Consider the following 24,796-nt stretch of genomic DNA (forward strand, 5'->3'; position numbering starts at 1 on the left):
TATAAAATTAAATTTCTGACCCAAAAAAATTTTTTTGAAGGGAAATAAAATCGAAAAAAAAAACAAAAATGTGAAACAATATAATATTTTAGCTAAAAAAATTTGATGATATTCAATCAAAAAAGAAGTAAACAAAATTTTCCGACAAATAAACATCTAGAGGAATCATTACTCTGTGATAGTTCCTTAGTACGTAGTAATTTTGAAAGAAATGGGAAAAAACGAAAAAATGGCAATCACCGGAAAATCGAACACATACCTATATATACGCCATATCTGGCTAAAAAAAAGATAGGCATGGGTAGCCAGATCATCTAGAAACACTTTCCAACACTATAAAAATATAAGTTTTGCGACACTACTTGCCAATTCCTTACGGTAACATGACTAAGCAAAAAAATGCAAAACAAATAAAAAGGGGCACTCGCGGAAAAATGGCTAACATTCTAATATACGGCATTTCAGAAAAAAAAAGAATTCAGCCACGTGCTAAGCAAACCATCAAGGCACATTTTCCGACAAATAAACATCTAAATGAATCATTACTCTGTGATAGCTCCTTAGTACGTAGTAATTTGGAAAGAAATGGGAAAAAATGAAAAAATGGCAATCACAGGAAAATCGAACACATACTTATATATATGCCATATCTGGCTAAAAAAAAAAGATAGGCATGGGTAGCCAGATCATCTAGAAACACTTTCCAACACTATAAAATTATAAGTTTTGCGACACTACTTGCCAATTCCTTACGGTAACATGACTAAGCAAAAAAATGCAAAACAAATAAAAAGGGGAACTCGCGGAAATATGGCCATTCTAATATACGGCATTTCAGAAAAAAAAAATTCTGCTACGTGCTAGACAAACCATCAAGGCACATTTTCCGACAAATAAACATATAAATGAATCATTACTCTGCGATAGTTCCTTAGTACGTAGTAATTTTGAAAGAAATGGGAAAAAACGAAAATTGGCAATCACAGGAAAATCGAACACATACTTATATATACGCCATATCTGGCTAAAAAAAAAATAGGCATGGGTAGCCAGATCATCTAGAAACACTTTCCAACACTATAAAGATATAAGTTTTGCGACACTACTTGCCAATTCCTTACGGTAACATGACTAAGCAAAAAAATGCAAAACAAATAAAAAGGGGAACTCGCGGAAAAATGCCCAACATTCTAATATACGGCATCTCAGATAAAAAAAAAGACATGCACGTGTTAGCCCAACCATCAAGGCACACTTTCTAACACATAAACATGAAAAAAAAATCAATAATATACGGCAATTCCTTACTACGTAGTAAATTTTTACGAATATTGAAAAAAAACAGAAATTGGCAACCGCAGTTAAATACCCAATATATCAATAACTACGTCGTATCTGACAAAAACAAAGTCACGCATGGGTAGCCAGATCATCTAGACACACTTTCCAACACTAAAAAAGCAAAAGTTTTACGAAACTATTTGGCAATATCTTACGGAAAAATGACTTGGCAAAAAAATGAAAAAAAATGAAAATGGGGCACTCGCGGTAAAATGCCCAACATTCTAATATACGGCATCTCAGATAAAAAAAAGACATGCAAGTGTTAGCCCAACCATCAAGGCACACTTTCTAACACATAAACATGAAAAAAAAATGAATAATATACGGCAATTCCTTACTACGTAAAAATTTTTACAAATATTGAAAAAAAACAGAAATTGGCAACCGCAGTTAAATACCCAATATATCAATAACTACGTCGTATCTGACAAAAACAAAGTCACGCATGGGTAGCCAGATCATCTAGACACACTTTCCAACACTAAACAAGCAAAAGTTTTACGACACTATTTGGCAATATCTTACGGAAAAATGACTTGGCAAAAAAATGAAAAAAAATGAAAAATGGGCACTCGCGGTAAAATGGTCCTCGTGGTGATGAACGACATTTTAACTAAAAAAAAATTCATGCACATGGTAGCCAAACAATCCACCAAGACTTTCCACAACTGATAATCTATACAAGTTGCACCATTCTACGACAATTTCATAATACGTAATAACTTTGATAATTATGCAAACTACCTTAGAAGGGTAAACTCGGTCGCGAACGACCCCGACTCGTCTCAGAAATCGGGGAAGGAGTACAGCTACAGCAATGCACATCTGGACACTACTAGAGCGTGTAGGGGAGACACCTCCTGCAGGTCGATCACCCACAAATTCAGTCACGGGGCTGAGTCACGTGAGAAAAACCTGTTTTTTTTTGACGCTCGGGGTCGCGAACGACCCACCGTACCTATCCAGGGTTAAGTTCTTCACATTTTTCCATAGAAGAGTGATGGAGAAGGATCTAAAGCTAAAATTTCAGGAAGGGAAATGAGGGAATGGGTGTTATTTTTTTTTTTTATTTCTTTACTTTGAGGACAATCCCAAAGGCGAAGAATCTCGCTTGGCATTCTTCTTCGTCATTCTGCCAAACTCTTGTCACTTGGAGGACAACCACTCCCTACATTCCTCACAGGGGGGAAGACTACCAACCATCATGCCCCTGCAAAGACATAAAGAACAGGAATCCACTTTTGTCCTGATGATGAAAGTTCCATGCAGCCATCCACAAACTCTGGGGCAAGACTGCATGTCTACTTGTTGTTGTCTGTAAAGATAAAGATTAATATACTAAGTTTGAAACATAGAGAGTAGATCCATACTACTCAGCGACTGAAGTCAAGGTACTGTCTCTGTGAGCTAGCAAGGGGTGGGGCTTTCCCAGTGCCCCTCAGTAATTACCCACACCTTGTTATAGATTTAACAACCAAGTTTGCAGCTTCGCAGAAATCATGCTCCTAGGGTTAGTGTTAGCATAAAAAGAACAATAATTGTAATTTGAAGACTTTTTCTAGGCTCTTAGTTTATACACAAAGAATGAAAAAATCTTTACTAGTTACTTCAATATATGTATGAAAAGTGTACATATATGTATATTCATAAATAAATGTGATGTTCTATTGTAAATCTAAAATTTAGAAATTGCCAGTTTTGTATATCTGTAATTTCAGGTATTTTGGTGAAGGCAATGCGTAGTGGATACTGGATAATTCTAGATGAGTTGAATTTAGCTCCATCAGATGTGTTGGAAGCTTTAAATAGACTTCTTGATGATAATCGGGAGTTGTTCATACCTGAAACTCAAGAGACTGTCAGAGCACACAAGCACTTCATGTTATTTGCCACACAGAATCCCCCTGGGTTGTATGGTGGACGAAAGGTATTTTTTAAGAATTTTAATTTGCTGTTTTAATATTAGAGTTTTAGTATACAATACTGTATTATTTGATTTATATGTTCGGGTAACATAGTTATCTTGTGTGCAACCTATTTTCTTGAACTAACATGGGATTTAATTACAGGTCTTGTCTCGAGCTTTTCGTAACAGATTTGTGGAATTACATTTTGATGAAATACCTCCTTCAGAATTGGAAGTGATCTTACACATGAGGTGTGAGGTACCTCTGTCTTACAGTAAAAAAATGATTTCAGTTCTTCAGGAGTTACAGAAGATGAGAAGAGGATCAAATATATTCCAGGTAAGTAGGCTGGCCAGGGCACCAGCCACTCATTGAGATACTACTGCTGGAGAGTTATTTGGTCATTTGACTGGCCAGACAGTACTCCATTGGCTCCTTCTTTCTAGTTACAGCTTTTTTTCCTTCCCTGCACATTTACCGAATAGTCTGTTCTATTCTTTACACATTTTCATCTATCCTCATACACCTGACAACATTGAGATTACCAAACAATTCTTCGCTCTAGGGGTTAACTATTGCAATGTAATAGTTCAATGGTTACTTTCCTCTTAGTTATGGTAGGAAAGAATCTTTAGCTATGGTAAGCAGCTTTTCTAGGAGAAGGACGCTCCAAAATCAAACCATTGTTCTTTAGTCTTGGTAGTGCCATAGCCTATGTACCACGGTCTTCCACTATCTTGGGTTAGAGTTCTCTTTCTTTAGTGTACACCTGAGCACACTTATATATTATTTCTCTTCTTGCTTTTTTAATTTTATTTTATAGTTTACAGTGAGCCCTCGTTTATCGCGGTAGATAGGTTCCAGACCCGACCGCAATAGGTGAAAATCCGCGAAGTAGTGACACCATATTTACCTATTTATTTAACGTGTATATTCAGACTTTTAAAACCTTCCCTTGTACGTAGTACTGTTAACAAACTACCCTTTAATGTACAGAACACTTAATGCATGTACTACAGTACCCTAAACTAAAACAGGCACAAGTATTAAAGGCGATTTTATATCATGCGTTTCCTAAACACGCCAAAAAGCACGATAAAAAATGGCAACCAATGTTTTGTTTATGTTTATCTCTGAATATAATGAAGAAACAAACGCATTTACACATCTGTGTATAGGTTAGTTTTTGCATCGATTATATTGATTATTCAGTATGTTGATTTTGTTATTACCAATGTTTTACTTAATTTTTCTTAGGACTTCCAAATGAAATGTTTTTCTTTATGACGCCGCCTGAAAGTGATAAATATTGATATTACAGTAAAAGCTTTTAGAAAATATGTTATTACAAATATTATTTACCGTATCTATATAAAATCATACAATACATACGTAGCAAAGCAGGAAAACAATTTACGAGAGAGAGAGCGAGAGAGAGAGTTGTTTTACGTACGTAAATGTAAATTTTAAACAAAAAAATATGATAGGTTATAACATGTATATTCAGACTTTTAAAACCTTCCCTTTAACTTAATGCATACTAAACTAAAACAGGCACAAATATTAAAATGTTAGAATATTAAAGTAAAACATGTATAAAAAAACTAAAGATTGTTACTGTACTCTCCACGAAAGAAGTTGAAAGAAGTTGAAGAAAAACTTGAATGATGATGGCGATGAATTTGCTGCACAGTAGAAATGATGATGATGAAGCTGATGATGTCTTCTACTGTGCAGCCAATGATAGTATTTTACGTCTCTTCAGACGGAGGTGTCTTTTATTGGGACACCTCTTCAACTTCTTCCTGGGACACTTCTTCAATTTCTTCCGAAGGCGTAATAGCAGGAGGAACTGGCTCTTTTTTGCGAGGCTGGAAGAACATTGTGATCGGAAGTTGCTGCCGCTGCTTCTTTTTTCGCTCGAAGAGCATCCTGTAGGGAGTCATGATGTCATCGATCTTGTTGGAGAATTGCATAGACCGAACCATATCCTCATCCCACTCTTGCGACATTTCTTTCACCTCCTTCACATGGTTGCAGAACTTGGCAAGCCGTTCTAATGTTAAGCCCGTTTCTTCAACATTTTCTTGGGTCTCTTCCTGTGTTTCACTGTCTTCTTCACTGGCTGATTTCGTCAGGTCTTGTAGGTCTGCGTCAGTTAGCAGCTGGGAATGGCAGTCCAACAACTCGTCGATGTCTTCAGTCGTCATGTCGCCAAACCCGTCACCTCCAATTATCGCAGCCAACTGCACAGATTTGCGTATTGCAGAGTGTTGAATCTCAGACGGTGTAAATCCCTCGTCATCGTAAACAATCTGGGGCCATAACTTCTTCCAGCTCGCATTGACAGTAGCAGGTTTCATTTCTTGCAGTGCCTTCTGGATGTTCTGCAGGCACGTGGCTATTGTGTACTTCCGCCAGTACGCCTTCAAATTAAAATCTTCATCTTCATCTTCTTGGGCAGCATCCACACACGCAACGAGGTCCGCCAAGGTATTCTTCGTGTGGTGTTGGGTGGCAGGAACGCAACCTGAATGCCCTCATGCGACATATCAGTTGCGTGTCCACCAGCGTTATCCATAAGGAGAAGGATCTTAAATGGCAAGCCCTTCTCTACGAGATATTTGCTGACTTGCGGGATAAAACACTAGTGGAACCAGTTGGAGGTCAGCATCTTCGTAATCCATGCTTTTTGATTATGCATCCAGTACACAGGAAGGAGATTCTAATTTTTATTTTTCAAAGCGCGAGGATTTTTCGACTTGTAAATAAGCCCCGGCTTTAGCAAAAATCCAGCAGCATTGCCACACATCACGAGGGTAACACGATCTTTGAATGCTTTAAAGCCAGAGGCTTTGGCTGCTTCTTTGAACAGGAAAGTTCGCGACGGCATTCTCTTCCAAAACAAGCCGGTCTCATCCATATTAAACACTTGTTCCAGCTTGTATCCACCTTCAGCGATAATATTCTTGAACGTCTCGTTCGCGTAAGTTTCAGCAGCGGCAGTGTCAGCGGAAGCAGCCTCGCCATGCAGGGAAACGCTTTTCAGGGCGAAGCGTTTCTGAAACTTCGCGAACCATCCTTTGCTGGCGGAAAAACGTTGTTTCTGAGGCTGGGAATCAGTGGATGTCCCTGGTTGAGGTTCATCTACATCATCATCATCTTCAGCATGGTCGCCATCGTCGTCTTGAGGATCCTTTGCCGCAAAATTCTCATACAAGCCCAAAGCCTTGGTTCGGATGGTGTTCTTATCCAAGGCTATGTTCTTCTTCCGGCAGTCGGCAATCCAGACTGCTAAAGCACCTTCCATGCGTGCGATCGTTTTATTACGCGTGGTAACGACTCGCTTCGCTGATCTGCTAATGGTGATGGTAGCCGTCTTTCTAATGTTCGCCTCGTCCTCCTTGATGTAGCGAACAGTGGATTCGTTGACTCCAAAATGGCGGGCTGTGACCGCGTAACTTCTGCCTTCTTTTAACATATCGAGAAGCGTCACCTTCTCAGCAATCGTCATCATCTTGCGGTGGCGTTTAGGCTCACTACCAGCCTTAGCAGAAGCAGAACACTTGGGAGCCATTGTACAGTAGGGGTTAAACAGAAAGTTCAACAAAAAGTTCAACTTAAAACAGTCACGCACAGATTAAAGTTCACAATAACGTAGCAGTATCTACCCGGCGAGAGAGCGGCGAACGAAGTGGCCGCGAAAAGATGCTGCAGGTTGGAGAAGCGGTCAAAACACCAATCACAGGCTAGATTTCAAAACTTGGGTTCTGATTCGTCATATATCAGCACTTGAACCAATCACAATCCGTCTTACATGCTACGTAGTAGTTACCAATTCAAATACAAGGTACTACCTATACAGCTTTACGTACGCTATTTTACGCTTGTTTTGTTTTAGGATATGTACGCTTATTCGAGATGTGATTTTTGCAACAAAGAATATTATTGGATGCAGTACAGTGGAACCTCTACACACGAACGTATCTACATCCGAATTTTCCAACATCCGAAGTAAAATTCGAGCAAATTTTTGACTCTACACCCGAATTTTATTTCGACACCACGAAGTAAACATTACGCCATTGAGCGTCGAGTGCTCAGTTCTCTATTCTTGTGTGTATCGTGTGGTTGTCCTCTGTTTGGTCTGTTATTAACAGTGCTTATTTTCTTCCTTTTCTCACATTTCCTTTTTGATTTTACCTATAATCATAGTGCCTAAGAAGCTAAGTTTCAGTACAGGAAGAAGGCAATTCTTTCATTAGAATTGAAGCAAGAAATTATAGAAAAACATGAGAGCAGTGTGCATGTGAGTGATACTGTATTGCTAAACAATATGGCCGGAATAGGCCTATGATCTCGAGGATCATCAAGCTGAAGGCAGCCATTAAAGCAAATAACCATCGAAGAGGATCACCATTATTACAAGACATCGTAGCAATACCCTGGAAGAGATAGAACGCCATTTGTTGATAGGGATAAAGGACAAAGAGATTGTTGGCAACGATCATTTGTGAGAAGGGCCAGCGTGATGAACAGAAAGAAAGAAAAAAGTGAAGCAAAGAAAACCATGATAGCATTAACAAGCTCTTTTAAATAAGACTTCTCTCTTTTTCTGTTTCTCTCTAAACATAGCATTAACATGTTCTTTAAATAAAATATCTCTCTCTCTCTCTCTCTCTCTCTCTCTCTCTCTCTCTCTCTCTCTCTCTCTCTCTCTCTCTCTCTCTCTCTCTTCTTCTTCTTCGCTGTTATAGTGTTAGATACGTCTATTATTTTTTTCCGAGAGAGAGAGAGAGAGAGAGAGAGAGAGAGAGAGAGAGAGAGAGATTAAACAAAAATGATTTTAGAGTACATATGATTTTTAACAGCGTCAACGAGTTGAAAAAAAATTAAATGTAACTAAGAAAGTAATAACAGCTAATCTGAATTTCTTTATTAACTAAAACAAATATTGAAACAAACACACACACAGGTGCAAAAATTGCTACGCAGTAAGAGAGACGGTCGGGGAGGAGGTAGAGATGGTGACTGTGATAACATACTCGTCACTGAAAGTTGATGAAAATAAAAAATCAAAAGAAAAAAAATATTAAAAAATATGAAATATAAAAATAAAAGAAATAAATAAGCTAAGTTAGATTAAAATTTCCGTAGTGTAAGTTACGGTATGTTATCGCAGTCACCATCTCTACATCCTCGCCGATCGTGTCTCCTCGTGTGTGTGTGTGTGTTTCCGCATACGCACACGAGTGTGTTTGTATCAATATTTGTTTTAGTTAATAAAGGAATTCAGATTCGCTGATATTGTTTTTTTTTTAGTTACATTTAACTGTCTTTCAACTCGTTAACGCTGTTAAAAATCATATGTACACACATTTTTGTTCAATCTCTCATATTTGTTTAATCTCTCTCTCTCTCTCTCTCTCTCTCTCTCTCTCTCTCTCTCTCTCTCTCTCTCAGAAAAAAATTAATAGACGTCTCTAACACTAACAGTGAAGAAGAACAAGAGAGAGAGAGAGAGAGAGAGAGAGAGAGAGAGAGAGAGAGAGAGAGAGAGAGAGAGAGAGAGAGAGAGAGAGAGAGAATGTATTTATTTAAAGAACATGTTAACACCATGTTTACCTTCTCGCCGATCGTCCGTCTTCTCCTGGCGTAGCAAATCCTACACCTGTGTTGGCCTGTCTCTAAGGTAAAGTGGCAATAAAACACATTTTTTATTTATTTCTTTATAATTATCTTTTTTACATGCTTCTTTCATATTATGCAGTTATGTTATTGTTATGTGTAATTATGTGTAGCCATTTATTAAGGATTTATTATGGGTTTTTAGGCTGAGGAACGAATTAAATGAATTACCATGTATTCATATGGGAAAATTCGTTTCTACATCCGAACATTTTCTACATCCGAAGTTGGTTGTGGAACGAATTAAATTCGTATGTAGAGGTACCACTGTATTACGTACGTATACATACAAAAGATTCATGGAAAAGATGCACATCCATTACATTTGTAGTAGTAGCCATCAGCAGCCTTACACCATTCAAATACGGTATGACTGCATCTGATTTGAGTTTCATGTTCGATTTAATTTTACTACGTACTGTATACTGAATTATCGTATGATTACATTCTCTTTTCGTGTTTTATTTCTTTCTGTACTGAATTATATGTCATATGTAATGCAATGAACCATCAGTAAGAGCAGATATTACTAATTACAGTATTAATGGAATTAACGAAATACGTATTTGGGGTCTTCATATATCGCGGTATTTTCGAAATTTCCGGAAAATCCGCGATATGTGTATATACATGCGTTATGAAAAAAATCCGCAATGGTCGAACCGCGAAGTAGCGGGGGCTCACTGTATATTTAAAACATATATGTTGATATTGTCATTTTTCTTAAAATATTCTGTTTTAATTGTTCATTACTTCTCTTGTTGATTATTTATTTCCTCTCCCCTCTGGGTTATTTCCCTGATGGAGCCCTTGGGCTTATAGTTTCTTGCTTTTCCAACAAGGGATATAGCTTACTTAGTGAAAGTAATAATAATAATAATAATAATAATTAATTTTGATATTTCTGAATATTTTTCAGTTAACCCTTTGAATTCCATTAGACATATTCTGCACCAGGATGTTATTTCTCATTTTAGTCCCATGTAGCATATTTTGCTTCCAGTAAATTGCAGTAATTTTATGTTTATGCATATATCTTTTAAAGTATTCAGAATATACACAATTGGAATTGAAATTTAAGAGCCAAATGATTAAAGATATATAAATTTTCAGTGTCTATAGTTTTTTTTTTGTGTTGGTCGTGTTCAAAATGGTTAATCCTTTCATTCCCAACCCTGCATGAATTAATTTTTCACTTTTTTGGGGAGGTTTTACTTATCTCATCATACCACAAAAACTATTAATGATATGAATTAATTTTTTTGTAGTTAGAAATGTTTAATTTCCATTGATATATAGTTTTTTTATAATTTATAAAATCTTATACATGTAACCAATTATAGAAGACAAAGAATAATAGACACAGATTATGTCATTAAGACTAGGGAGTAAAAATACTTGGATATAGAATAATACATCTTATTGGATTCTGCAGAAGATACTGTAATTATGTTCATTTGTGCACTTACAGTGTAACCATTTAATTTTGTTTTTAATCTGTTTTCTGTAAATGGAATACAAGCCTTTTTTTTTGTTGGTTTGACAGGGGAAACACTCTTTCATCACTCTTCGAGATCTTTTCCGTTGGGCTGAGCGTTATCGTCTTGCTCCAAAACAGGAAGCTAAATTTTATGATTGGGATCAGCATCTTGCAGATGAAGGATACCTAGTCCTTGCAGGGAGAGTCAGAGCTGAGGAAGAATGTGAAGATATTAGGAAGGTAATAGTTCTGTAATTAAAATAATTCAATAAGGGTTTATCTTGTGTAGAGTTGAGAACTTATGCATAACTTAAGGTTAAAGATATAATAGTACTTTAGTACAGGTGATATCATATATATATATATATATATATATATATATATATATATATATATATATATATATATATATATATATATATATATATATATATATATATATATATATATATATACATATATATATATATATATATATATATATATATATATATATATATATATATATATATATATATATATGTTACTTTTTGGTTAATGTTGTTCATTTTATATCTTTTAGGTAATAGAAAATTAAAAGTAATGGTTTATGTAAAGTAATTACAGAAATGCATGAAATGCTACCGTCCTCATAGCACTGCCTTGAATGTTTTGACATTAACTTTTCCCTTCAAAAGTCTGGATGTAAAATTAATTCTCTTAATTTTCCCATATTCTGGGCATTTTCTACCATAAATCCCAATATGTTTAGGTCTCCATCAATACCTTTTTCCATGATTATCCCGGCTCTCCTATAAGTATTTTCCCTAGTATTTCTGTCTGCTATTCCTCAACATTTCATAACCTGTCGAACCATACCAGTCTCATTCCCAGCCACTAAAGATTTTTCCTCCACTAATTTATTTGCAATATGATCTTCTTTTGCCGTGAGTCTTAATATTCACACCTTTTAAAATCTTCATTTAATTTTGTCAGTGCCCTTTTTGCTATATAGAGAAGAGTTTTAGTACCTGATCCTGGCTGCATTTGGGTTTTATTCTTTGCTGCACACTCCAGGATGTTCCCAAGATAATAGAATATTCTACTTCTGGAATATACGTCTTTTTGAAAATATTCCATCATTGTGGAGATTGCTGACTTATTACTTTCCATATGATGATGTCTTGATTGTTACATAGTTTTTTAGTGGCTTCCTTCATTATTTTGAAGAATTCTACCTTCAGATCACAATGTTTCTATTTAGATATGCAGTGAGCTCGATGTTTAACTAAAGAATTATTTTTCTTGTACTCTTTCCAATGGGATAGCCTATGTAGGTGCTCCAACCCATGAGAATAACCCTTGATTGGAGTTCTCACAGCCCCACCCCAACCCTCACTACCAGTCCTAACAATTATATGTCAACTAGAGCAACATAATTTCAGCAACAAAGTAGTATTAGGTAGTATAGGTTGGCCAGGGCACCAGCTACGGTTGAGATACTACGGCTAGAGAAGGAGTCGGCAACCTATGGCACGCGTGCCAGTCTTAGCACGAGGAGTGCTTGTTTATGGCATGACATTTGATTTGAAGGAACAGAAAAAATCCTAAGGAAAATAATTAGAGAGAGAGAGAGAGAATGTGTATTGTGCATCATTACTTTTATCTATATGGTTTACATTATTCACTTTATGATTTAAATTATTATATCTTTCTATCTATCTACCTATCTATCTTTTTATATATCTATGGTTCCTTTCCTATGATACGTGCCGGTCAGCTCAGATACGATTTTACATGCCTTAATCCAGGACCAAGTAATTTCCCTGATCAGGTCAGATTGGCTATCTGAGTATGGTCCCTTTCGCATTTCCTTGAGATATTGATTAAGCTACGTAAGTATGGTCCCTTCAGTGAGTATTTCTAGTTTATTGTCACCATGGCTAATGTGAAAAAAATAAATTTTGATGTCTTGATTATTTCAGTCACCATGGACAAATGACTGGATTTAATTAACAGAATGATTATGCATTGTATGCTCTCTGCAGGGAAAACCTCATTTGTTGCACATCGAGTGGTAGACCGCACTTTAAATAACAGGCTTTCAAGGATAGTGCTGACAAAGATGAGGCGATTAAGAAAGCAGTAACCCGCTATGAGAATTAAAGTAAAGTGTTCAAAATCTCGAATGATGGCAAAAACAATGAAACTGAAGCCAGTTACATACCAGCTTTGTTTATTGCTATGCATGGAAAGACTTACTAATGCATATTTTTAAAAGCAGCTCTCCTAGAGTGCACTGAGGTTTTACTTGATATCATATCAAACAAACAAGTTTTCATCTCAAGGATAAAAGACTTGTCTGTCTACGCTAGAACCGTGGAGAGACGTATTCATGAAATGGCTGATAATGCAAATCAGCAGCAATTGGTTGCTTTAAGAAGTACACATGTGCTCAGTGTGCCTGGATAGAAGCGTGGATATTAATGTCATTCCCTGCATGGCTGTTTTTACGAGGTATAATGACACAGGTAGACGAGGAGCTATGTTGCCTTAAACCTATGTATGACAATACCAAGGGAGAATACTTACTAAAGGCATTCACTAACCATTTTGAGAACAGAGGAAGACATAGGGCTTTACAAAATGGTTGAGGCTAATATTGGGCCATCCGGTCTGAAATTGTACTGCATAGTTCATCAAGAAAATTATTTTCACACATGAGGCACATCCTCAGTCCCCATCGCAGTCCACTTACAATGGATCACTCTGAGGTTTGTGTGAAAATCAAGGTGTCCCAATATTAATCTGGAATTTAAACTTCTGCCTTTGGGAAGCAAGGGCAAGGATCTCATTGATATTGTGCGGTATAAACTTAAGATATAGGATATTTTTGATACAAAGAATACTAAATATAACAAAATTATTATATTTATGTTATGCATGTTCAGAAAAATACATTATAGTTTTAAACATCTGACTTACCTGGTGGATATATATATAGCTTAAGTCCCTGACGTCACGGCAAAAATTCAAAACTCGTGGCAATCGCAGATTGAGTAGCCAGGTGTACCACCAGTGAGCCCTCACATGACGGTACTTAGAACCATTCCATGTTTCCTCAGATTTTCTCTGCCGCTCACACGGGCAACATCGTCGGATATTCACTCGTTATTAACCTGAATTTTGGCAGTTATCTTGGTGATGTACTGCTAAATAGGCATTCGCTTATTTTGGTTTTGTTTGGTATTTGATCGCTATGTTTATAGCTTAAAAGGTAGGATTAGAAGTTTTTTCAACCTACTGTAAACTAACGAAAAACATGATGGCGGTAGGTAAACACCTACTCTATGACGTCACAGTCATATGACGTAAGCTATAGTATGACCTGCAATTTCTTTCTTTTTCTACAAAGAATGATAAGTGAATACTATCTTATAAAGTATTCAAGTTTTATAAGATAAAAGGATTATGTTATTTTAAGAAAATTTTTGTCCTTTTAGTATACTTTCTTTAGATAATCTTCGATCCATTTTCAAAGATTAAATAAACTAGTGTTCAGTTTGTTACGCTCCGCAGTTCTCTGTCAATCGATACAGTATTACAATTTGCTTTGTATTGTTATTTATGACGCGAACAGCATAGTTCCGAGCGTCTAAATCGTGAACGGCATTGTTCCGAGAGCCACGTGATGCAGAACGTCAAGCAGTTGCGTGGCGTCTGGCTTCCAATAGTTGGACTTGACGTCGAATGTTAGGCAATTAGACGTGACGCCGAGTGTCGTGCAGTTCCATGGCGTCAAGCTTCCAGCAGTCGGACTTGACGTCGAGTGTCGTGCAGTTAGAGATGACACTGAGCGTCAAACAGTTAGTTGCATGGCGTAAAGAGTCCTGCAGTTTGACTTGACGTCGAGTGTCAAGCATGGCGCGGAGCATCAAGCAGTTAGACGTGACGCTCAGCATCAAGCAGTTAGACATGTCGTCGAGCATCAAGACTCTGACGTCGTGGTTACACCAGTTGGGCCAAATGTCGAGATCACAAACGTCTTAGTTCCGATCGTAATGACAGTGAGCATCTAGCGTTGGAACATTGTTACGCCAGGTGCTATATTAAAAGATAAAGAAATAAATATTAACTGGAAAGATATTATTTTCTCAGACCAAGGCCTGCTTGAACTAACTCTTGGTGTCTTTTGCAGGGCGAGAATTAAACCCCTAAAAAGCATTGAGGCTAGAATTCAGGACCTTAAGGAGTTGACTCCTAGGAAACAAGACATCTCTACCTCGGTTAGAGACTTGGAGGAGGAAGGGATTGACGATCTCTTTTCCCCTATTTATCTTTTAGAGAAATTCTCTTGAGAGAAGTTTCTTCTAAGCTTGTGCCTGCTGCTCCTCGTCCCTCCTTCAGAGTTTTCGCTAAGGATGGCGTTGAACGAGTCTCTGTTTACTAAGATGGGGCTGTCTCGATCATCTAATAGAGCTTGAGGATGATGGGAGACTGGATGCAATCCAAGTATTCCACCAAGTCTCTCAAGGAATGCAGGCTAATGAGGCATAAAAACCTATGAAGCCAGCTTCCTTATCAGGTATGCCAGGATAGCAAGGGTGGAGGTCTTGCGTGAGAAGAGAGGAGCAGATCTTTGGTCTGTGCTATTGCTAAAGGATGGATGCGAAATCTTTTTCCTAGTGAAACCTCCTTTATTAGTTACTCCGATAGACCTCTCTGCCAAATACAGAGAGGATCCAAAGAGACAGGCTATGCAACATCAAATGTGTCTCTTTTTGGAGAGGGAGGCTATTGTCCGGTCCTGGATGTAACTGCTCTCAACGCCTTCTTTCAGAAGGCAAAGTTCTCCATGGAGACATCGAAATCAGTCCTTACAGCAGTAGGAAAGGTCCACTGGATGGTCTCTAGACCTCCAGGATGCTTGCTTCAACATTCTCATCCATCCGAACTTCAAGCAATACCTGAAGGTTCGTGTATAGGAGGAAGTTGTCCATTTTTGGGCTCTTTGTTTCGGTCTAAGCACCACCCTTCAAATAGAGGGTGCGTCTTTTAGGACCTGTCGTTCTTCTAACCGTAGACCTCTTCCAAGGAATGTCGACCATAAACTTCTTCCAAGCTCCCTATCCCCTGGGAGAAGGAATGTCGAACGACAAAGGGAACGAGAGGCTATAGCTCCCGAGCAGACGCCTCCTCGAGCATACCTATTGACGCTTCCCAGGACGCTCACCTTCATCACAGGAAATGTGAGGTAAAAGTTTTTTTTCGTCATCTTCGGATGACGCAGCGCCCTGACGAGGCTGGCGTCAACTTCCAGACCTCTGAAGAGGAAGGTGGACACCGTCAATCAGCGTCCTATCGTGACACTGCAAGCTTCTGGTTGTAGTCTTTGGAGCAGTCCTGAGCATTTTTTCATTCTACCAAAGAAAACTCTCCTACCAAACATCCTTTAAGGATGTCGGCAAATGTCAAAAAACGTCCAACTCACCCAGTTGCAGGACAGTTGTCTGAGCCTAGCATGACCTCGGTTCATGCTCCTTCTCCACCGTCAAACTGGTTATCGTCTTCTGGACGCTCTGAGTGTTTTTTAAACAGTGTAGAGAGCGAGCTTGTGGTAGACGTGACGTCTCTTGTACCACAACAGGTTGACCATAATTTTATTATGCTGCTAGATATGCAACAGAAACTCTCTTCGCTCTTGCTTGTTTATCAGCCTGCGAACAACAAGAGAGTAGCAGGCCTAGACCCTGAGCGTCAGGTAACTTCACACCTGGACGCCAAGCGTAGTGAGGCTACTAGTCGAGATGTTCTTGATGACGAACGTCTTTACAACTCCCTAGTTGAATGTTGTATTTTAGCCCTTTTAACCCAAGGAGTCAAGCAGACAGATGTGATGTCGAACGTCCACCTGACGTGACGTCGAGCTTCCAGCGGAACACGACGTCCGGCAGGACGTGATGTCGAGCGTCCAGCAAGGCATGACGTCGAGCGTCTAACGGGACGCGACGTCAACCATCAAACAGAACGCGACCCCGTGCGTCAAACAGCTCTTGACATGGACTTGTATCCATTTCCACCGTTCAATTCATTGCAAAGTGATGCAAAAGTTTGTCACACGAAAGGAATGGATTGACTCTAGTGGCCCTCTTTTGGCCATAGAGAGTGGTTCACAGAGGTACTGTAATAGATGGTAGACACTCAAAGAAGTCTTTCATTAAGAGTGGATTTACTCATACAACCCCACTTGGAAGGTACCATCAAAATCTCCAAGCTCTTCATCTAACTGTCTTCAAATTATTGAAAAACTCACAAGAACTTGAGGTGTTTTCAAAGGAAGCAACTAGAGCTATTGCAGGAGCAAGGAGTACTTCCTCCATCAAGGTTTAACTATCTAAGTACGAGATTTGTTAGAGAGGGGCGCAGAGTCAACTCTCTTTCCTCGCCCAGTACTTCTATAACTCAGATTGCTGGCTTTCTGTTACATCTTGGAAGGAAATGCAATTTTGTTATCCTCTACCATCATAGGATACTAGAGTATGTTAGCATCCGTATTCATGGCACAAAGACTTGGACCTTTCTAATGTTAAAGACGTACAGAATCTTCTCAAATCGTTTTAAACATCAAAGCAACAGCTCCAGGATTCACCAGTTTGGAATCTGAATATTGTCCTGAAGTTCTTTATGAGTGACAAGTTTGAGCCCTTGCATTCAGCTTTATTTAAGGACCTCACGATGAAGACTCTATTTTTGGTCAGTCTGGCGACAGCTCACAGAGTCAGTGGGATTCATGCTTTTAGCTTAAATGATTGGTTTTTTCGAGATCACAAAGCTATCTGCTCATTGCAGTTAAGCTTTCTCGCCAAGAACGAACGCCCTTCTCAACCTTGGCCCAAGGCTATTGAGATTCCGAACCTTTCGGATGTGGCTGGCGAGGAGTTAGAGAGTCCTGTGCTCAGTAGGAGCCCTGAAGTTATACCTGAACTGAATGAAAGAGTTGCGAGGCTAGTCGGAAGCTCTTTGGTGCTCAGTCTAGAAGTCCATGTTACAGATATAGAAGAATGCACTTTTCATTCTTCATCAGGCTCTTAATTAAGAGGCTCATGCACTTGGCAGTAAGACAGACTGCAAGTTTTTATAAAGACCAAGGCGCTTGAAGTTAAACTGTAACAACTTCGGTGGCCTTCAAGGCGAATAAATCGTTTCAAAGCATTAAGGGCACAACCTTTTAGAGGAATAAATCTGAGTTCGCTTCACATTATTTGAACGTGTCCAGACTCTTTTTGAGGACTGCTTCACTCTGGGACCATTCGTAGCAGCGAGTGCAGTAGTTGGGGAAGGATCCACCACTACGTTCCCATAATCCTAATACCCTTTTCTTCTCTTGGAACTTTTGTATTTTTATGGTTGCTTGGAGATTGGTCGACAGTCTTCCACAATCGTTGATTTTAGCTGGTGGTCAATTTTGTTCCTTTTGTTCCTATTTCAATGTATTGGTTGAGGTCCTGTCATAGTGAGGTATTTATATCATTTTAACAGCTCCTAGAGATCTTTTCAGCCCCCTGAGTGGATCGCTGGGAAAGGAAAGCGGACTAATGAGTAGTATCATAAAAATCTGCTTCCGTATCAGGTACGAACCCTCAAGCTTGTTATTTGACTCTTAATATTCCAACAATGTTGGCTGTCTCTGACCCTCCTCCAAGGGTATCAATTAGCTATATATATATATATATCCACCGGGTAAGTCAGATGTTTAAAAATGATATTTTCATTATAAAATAAATTTTTGAACATACTTACCCGGTGGATATATATAATTTAACTCCCTCCCTCCTCCCCTCTAGAGACCTATGGGCATGAAAAATCTAAGGAAACATTGAATGGTTCTAATTACTGTCGTATGAGGGCTCACTGGTAGTACACCTGGCTACTCAATCTGCGATTGCCGCGAGTTTTGAATTTCTGCCGTGACGTCAGGGACTTAATCTATATATATATCCACCGGGTAAGTATGTTCAAAAATTTATTTTATAATGAAAATATCATTTAAAATTTTCACTACATACTTAACAATTATAATTTTGATTTTCCTATTTGGTGCTAAAAATAACAACTGGCACGCAAGGTAGTGAAAATAATGGCATTAATTATCAAGTGGCACATTGCGTTCAAAAGATTGCCGACCCCTGCGCTAGAGAGTTATTGGATCCTTTGACTGGCCAGACAATAATACATTGGATCCCTCTCTCTGGTTAAGGTTAATTTTTTCTTTGCCTACACATACACCGAATAGTCTGGCCCTATTCTTTACACATTCTCGTCTTTCTTCACACACCTAACAACACTGAGATTACCAAACACTTGTTCTTCAATCAAGGGGCTAATTACTGTACTGTAATTGTTCTTTGGCTACTTTCCTCTTGGTAAAGGTAGAAGAGACTTTTTAGCTATGGTAAGCTGCTCTTCTAGAAGAAGGACACTCCAAAATCAAACCATCATTTTGTAGTCTTGGGTAGTGCCATAGCCTCTGTACCATGGTCTTCCACTGTCTTGGGTTAGAGTTCTCTTGCTTGAGGGTAAACTCGGGCACACTGTTTCTATCTATATATATATATATATATATATATATATATATATATATATATATATATATATATATATATATATATATATACACACACACACACACACACACACACAGTGGAACCTCTACATCCAAAGTAAAATTTGAGCAATTTTTCGACTCTACACTCGAATTTTATTTTGACACACAAAGTAAGCAATTTTCGTCGTACCGGTTGTATCCGAATTTTTTGACACGCGAAGTACAATTCGAACACGTTCCTACTCTACCCCCGAATTTTTTTTTGACACCCGAAGTAAACAATACCCGTACGCGTAGACGGTACTCATAGCGCCGGATGTATTTTTAATTTCCGCCGATAGGAGGCAGAACTTCAACCTCGGAGGGACCCTCAATTAGCGTGGCTTGGGTCATTCTTCTGTTCTCGTTAGCTTCGTGTGGTTGTGCGCTGTGCGTTCTGCTATTAACTGTATTTTAATCGTGATTTTTTACGTACATCCTTTTATGGTTTTTTACGTAAAGCATGGGTCCTAAAAGGCTTAGTTTTGCAAGTGGTTGTGGTAGTGGTGAGAAAAGGAAGAAGGAAATGCTTTCTTTAGAAGTAAAGCAAGAAATTATTGAAAAGCATGAGCGTTGCGTCCGCGTAAGTGAACTTGTAAAAGAATATGGCCGAAATATGTCGACGATCTCGACAATCTTGAAACAGAAAGATGCCATTAAAGCAGTGAAACCTTCTAAGGGGATCACCATCATTTCAAAATGTCATAGCTCTGTCATAGAAGGGATGGAACGACTTCTGCTAATCTGTATCAAGGACAGAGAGATTGTTGGCGACACCATCACCGAAACTATCATCTGCGAGAAGGCGAACGCCATCTTCACGGACTTGAAGGAGGCGAGCTCTGGGGGTGATGCTGGGGAGAGTTCAACCGAACCTTCCTCAGACGATTTCAAGGCATCTCGTGGCTGGTTTGAGAAATTTAAGAAACGGTCTGGGATTCATTCAGTTGTTCGCCACGGAGAGGCTGCTAGTGCGGACACAAAGGCTGCAGCTGACTTTGTGAAAGGACCGTTGCAGGAAGAAGGCTACGTAGATCAGCAGGTGTTTAATTGTGGTGAAACCGGGCTGTTTTGGAAGAAGATGCCCAGTCGAACCTACATCAACGCCGAAGAGAAGAAATTGCCTGGGCATAAGCCAATGAAGGATCGGTTGACTCTTGCCCTATGTGCCAACGTTAGCGGGAACTTTAAAGTCAAGCGCTTACTGGTTTACCATTCGGAGAACCCTAGCGCCTTTAAGGCACAGAATATGGATAAGGACCAGCTTCATGTTTGCTAGCGATCCAACTCGAAGGCCTCGGTCACTAGGCAGTTCTTTGTCCAATGTGTTAACTAAGTTTTCAGTCCTTCTGTGAAGAAGTATCTTCATGAGCAGAAATTGCCTTTAAAGTGCCTGCTATGCCTTGACATTGCACCCGCTCACCCCCCTGGACTGGAAGATGATATCTTCGAAGAATTCAAGTTCATAAAGGTGGTGTATCTTCCACCAAATACTTCCACCTCTATCCTCCAGCCCATGGACCAGCAAGTCATCTCGAACTTCAAGAAGCTCTACACCAAGTACCTATTCAAGCAGTGCTTTAATGTCACGCAAAGCACAAACTTAACTTTGCGTGAATTTTGGAAAAGCCACTTTAACATCGTGCACTGCTTGAAGATCATAGATCAGGCTTGGGTGGGAGTAACTCGACGGACACTGAATTCTGCCTGGAAGAAGCTGTGGCCTGATGCAGTTTCTCCCCGAGATTTCGAGGGTTTTGACCCCGAACCTGATCCCGTGGTGGATGCAGCTGAGGACGTAGAGGAAATCGTCTCCCTTGGCAAGTCCATGGGTCTGGAGGTCGACACAGATGACATCACGGAACTCGTCGCCGAACATCACGACGAACTTACTACAGAGTAGCTCTAGGAACTCCATGCTATGTCTGAGCACATGAGTGATGACGAGGAAGGGATCGAGGAGGTAGAACATGTGTTAGGTTCGGCGCAAATAAAAGAAATGTTAGGAAAATATCAAGACGTGGTCGACTTCATCGACAAATACCATCCAAAAAAATTGCAGGTTTGTCGTGTAGTTGCGCAGTTCAATGATGTTTGCCTAACTCATTTTCGAAACATTCTGAAAAGCCGTACCAAGCAACTTTCTGTCGATAGCTTCTTTAAAAAAACTACGAAGCGAACTCGTGATGAAGAGGAAGGAAGTTGTTCATAATGCTGAATCCCCTACTGCTGCTACCTCCGCGGTCATCTAAGGCACCGGAGGAAGCAGCAGGGCCTACCGAAACTGCGTCACAATCGCTCGCCATTCATTATCTGCACTCTTTGGTGTAGATAACTAGTTTAGCTTTTCAATCTCGTGAAATTAAAGCTCTCTTGATGGACCTTGAGGTTTATGGAGGTGTAGATGCAAATGGTATTTTTCCTTTGTTTTTTATAAAGACTCCAGATTTCTTAGCTCCAAAGTTATCTGTTATGTGCAAGTTAGCAAGAAGAGGAGCTTTTAGTACTTGTTGGAGAACTGGTAATGTTACTCCATTATGTAAATGTGTTTGTGGTAGCTCAAGTCCAACTGATTACTGCCCAATTTCCATAACTCCCATATCAAAAGGTTTTGAATGCCTTTTTTGGCAAAACGTCTTAATAGGTTTGCTGAAGGTTTGCAATTTGGTTTTCGTAAAGGCCTTGGAGCATGTGAAGCCCTTCTTACAATCTCCAATGCTGTACAGAAATCCCTTGATTGTGGTCAGGAAGTTCATATGATTGGCCTTTATTTTAGTGCTGCCCTTGTTTGCAAACTCAAACAGTTGGGAGTGGTTGGGTCATTTCTTAGCATCATTATTGAATTTCTTAAATAACAGATCGCAAAGAGAGTGTTGTTGATGGGCACCATAGTGCATATAGGAATGTGATATCTGGTGTTCCTCAGGGTAGTGTTCTTGTCCCATTACTTTTTATACTATATACGCATGACATGTGGTTTGGTCTAGAAAACAATCTTGTTGCATATGCAGATGATGCTACTCTCTTTGCATCAATTTCATCTCCTGAATGTAGATCTGGGGTTGCTGAATCCCTTAATAGAGATTTAGCTAAAATTAGTTCATGATGCAAATTATGGGGTATGAAGTTGAATCCTAACCAAACTCAAAGTATGATTGTAATTAGGTGAAGGACTGTGGCGCCTCAACATCTGGATCTCAGCATTGATAATGTTTCTTTAAATTTATATGTCTCTCTTAAAATTTTAGGTGTGATTCACGACAGCAAATTTACTTTTGAGAAACACATTAGATCTCTGTCTTCTTCAATTGCTGATTCTCATCTTAATTTGTTGGACAGGAACTTACAGTTTATTAAATTTCTTATTCCTGATCTAGATATTAACCTTTGGCACCATCGTTCAATTAGTTATTTATGCATGTTGCATAAGATTTTTTATAATTCTGACCATCCTTCACATTCAGGTCTTCCCGGACAGTTCCATCCTGTTCGTAATACTAGGTATGCAGTTATTTCTAATAGTCAGGCCTTCTCCATCATGAGGCTCAATACTACACAGTACTCTAGAAGTTTTATTCCAGCTCTGATCAAGTTAGGGAATGATCTTCCTAATCAGGTAGTTAAATCAGTATGACTTCAAAAGTTCAAACTCGCAGCAAATGTCTTTATGTTGAACAGGCTTATATAAGTCCTTTTTTAGTTTATAAATTAAATATGTTGTAATGTTGATGTTTTTTTTTTTTTTTTTTTTTTTACTTTTCATCACTTCTTATATCGTTTATTTATTTCCCTTTTTCTTTCCCTATTTCCTTTCCTCACTGGGCTATTTTTCCCTGTTGGAGCCCTTGGCCTAATAGCATCTTGCTTTTCCAACTAGGGTTGTAGCTTAGCTTGTGATAATAATAATAGTTGTCAAACTTAGTTCTTCGTAGATTTTTGTCTTCACAGCTTCAATAATCCACATGTGGTGGTACCTTGAAGATCGAACATGATTACAGAAGGGTGTCCATTTATGCAAGAATTTGGTATATCCACGGCCTTGCATAAATGGAATATTGCATATTTGGAAACACAAAGAGAATACAATAATTGCACTAGGGCTAAGGCAAGTGGCAACGTACGCATTCGAACATTTTTACTAGCAATTTTCAACACTTTCCAAGTACTCTACTGTATTTTTTGTAATAAATTGTTCTTATAATTAAATAGTACATTCAAAAGGTTTTAAAGCTTTACTAACTTGATAAATTATACCCAGGATGGGCATAAATACTATATATTTCAATGGGGGAGATGACCTAAAATTAGGAAAAATTCTAATAAACTTAGGTCTTATCTGTTATATAAGACGACTGGTGAAATGTGAAGTTAACTAAGTAAAAATTATTTTATATTATGCATTTTTTTAAATACATACATACCTGTACATACATATACCAAGGCACTTACCCCAATTTTGGGGGGTAGCCGACATCAAACAAATGAAACAGAAAAGGGGACCTCTCCTCTCTACGTTCCTCCCAGCGTGACGAGACTCAACCGAGTTCGGCTGGTACTGCTAGGGGTGCCACAGCCCACCCTCCCACATTATCCACCACAGATGAAGCTTCATAATGCTGAATCCCCTACTGTTGCTGCCTCTGCTGTCTTCCAAGGCACCATGAGGAAACAGCAGAGCCTACCGGAACTGCGTCACAATCACTCGCCATTCATTCCTATTTCTAGCACGCTCTCTTGCCTCTCTCACATCTATCCTATCACCCAGAGCTTCCTTCACTCCATCCATCCACCCAAACCTTGGCCTTCCTCTTGTACTTCTCCCATCAACTCTTGCATTCATCACCTTCTTTAACAGACAGCCATTTTCCATTCTCTCAACATGGCCCAACCACCTCAACACATTCATATCCACGCTAGCTGCTAACTCATTTCTTACACCCGTTCTCACCCTCACTACTTTGTTCCTAACCCTATCTACTTGAGATACACCAGCCATACTCCTTAGACATTTCATCTCAAACACATTCAATTTCTGTCTTTCCGTCACTTTCATTCCCCACAACTCTGATCCATACATCATAGTTGGTACAATCACTTTCTCATACAGAACTCTCTTTACATTCATGCCCAACTTTCTATTTTTTACTATCTTAACTGCCCCCAACACTTTGCATCCTTCTCTGACGTACATCTGCTTCCACTCCACCATTTGCTGCAACAGCAGACCCCAAGTACTTAAACTGATCCATCTCCTCAAGTAACTCTCCATTCAACATGACATTCAACCTTGCACCAGCTTCCCTTCTCGCACATCTCATAACCTAACTCTTACCCACATTAACTCTCAACTTCCTTCTCTCAAACACCCTTCCAAATTCTGTCACTAATCGACCAAGCTTCTCTTCTGCGTCTGCAACCAGTACAGTATCATCCGCAAACAACAACTGATTTACCTCCCATTCATGGTCATTCTCATCTACCAGTTTCAATCCTCGTCCAAGCACTCGAGCATTCACCTCTCTCACCACTCCATCAATATACAAGTTAAACAACCACGGCGACATCACACATCCCTGTCTCAGCCCCACTCTCACCGGAAACCAATCGCTCACTTCATTTCCTATCCTAACACATGCTTTACTACCTTTGTAGAAACTTTTCACTGCTTGCAACAACCTTCCACCATCTCCATATAACCTCATCACATTCCACATTGCTTCCCTATCAACTCTATCATACGCTTTCTCCAGATCC

The 24,796-nt window shown here is 39.0% G+C and overlaps 1 protein-coding gene across 1 annotated transcript in view; it reads left to right on the forward strand.

Annotated features, from left to right (window-relative positions):
- Positions 1-24,796, forward strand: part of LOC137616420 (midasin) — an 814,866-nt gene that overhangs the window by 418,526 nt on the left and 371,544 nt on the right. The window contains exons 14-16 of the mRNA XM_068346159.1: positions 3,063-3,271; positions 3,414-3,590; positions 10,486-10,659. Of these exons, the coding sequence (XP_068202260.1) occupies positions 3,063-3,271; positions 3,414-3,590; positions 10,486-10,659 (560 nt within the window). The remainder of the gene's footprint in view (positions 1-3,062; positions 3,272-3,413; positions 3,591-10,485; positions 10,660-24,796) is intronic.

Source organism: Palaemon carinicauda, chromosome 22 (genome assembly GCF_036898095.1).
Source record: "Palaemon carinicauda isolate YSFRI2023 chromosome 22, ASM3689809v2, whole genome shotgun sequence".
Taxonomy (NCBI): Eukaryota; Metazoa; Arthropoda; class Malacostraca; order Decapoda; family Palaemonidae; genus Palaemon; species Palaemon carinicauda.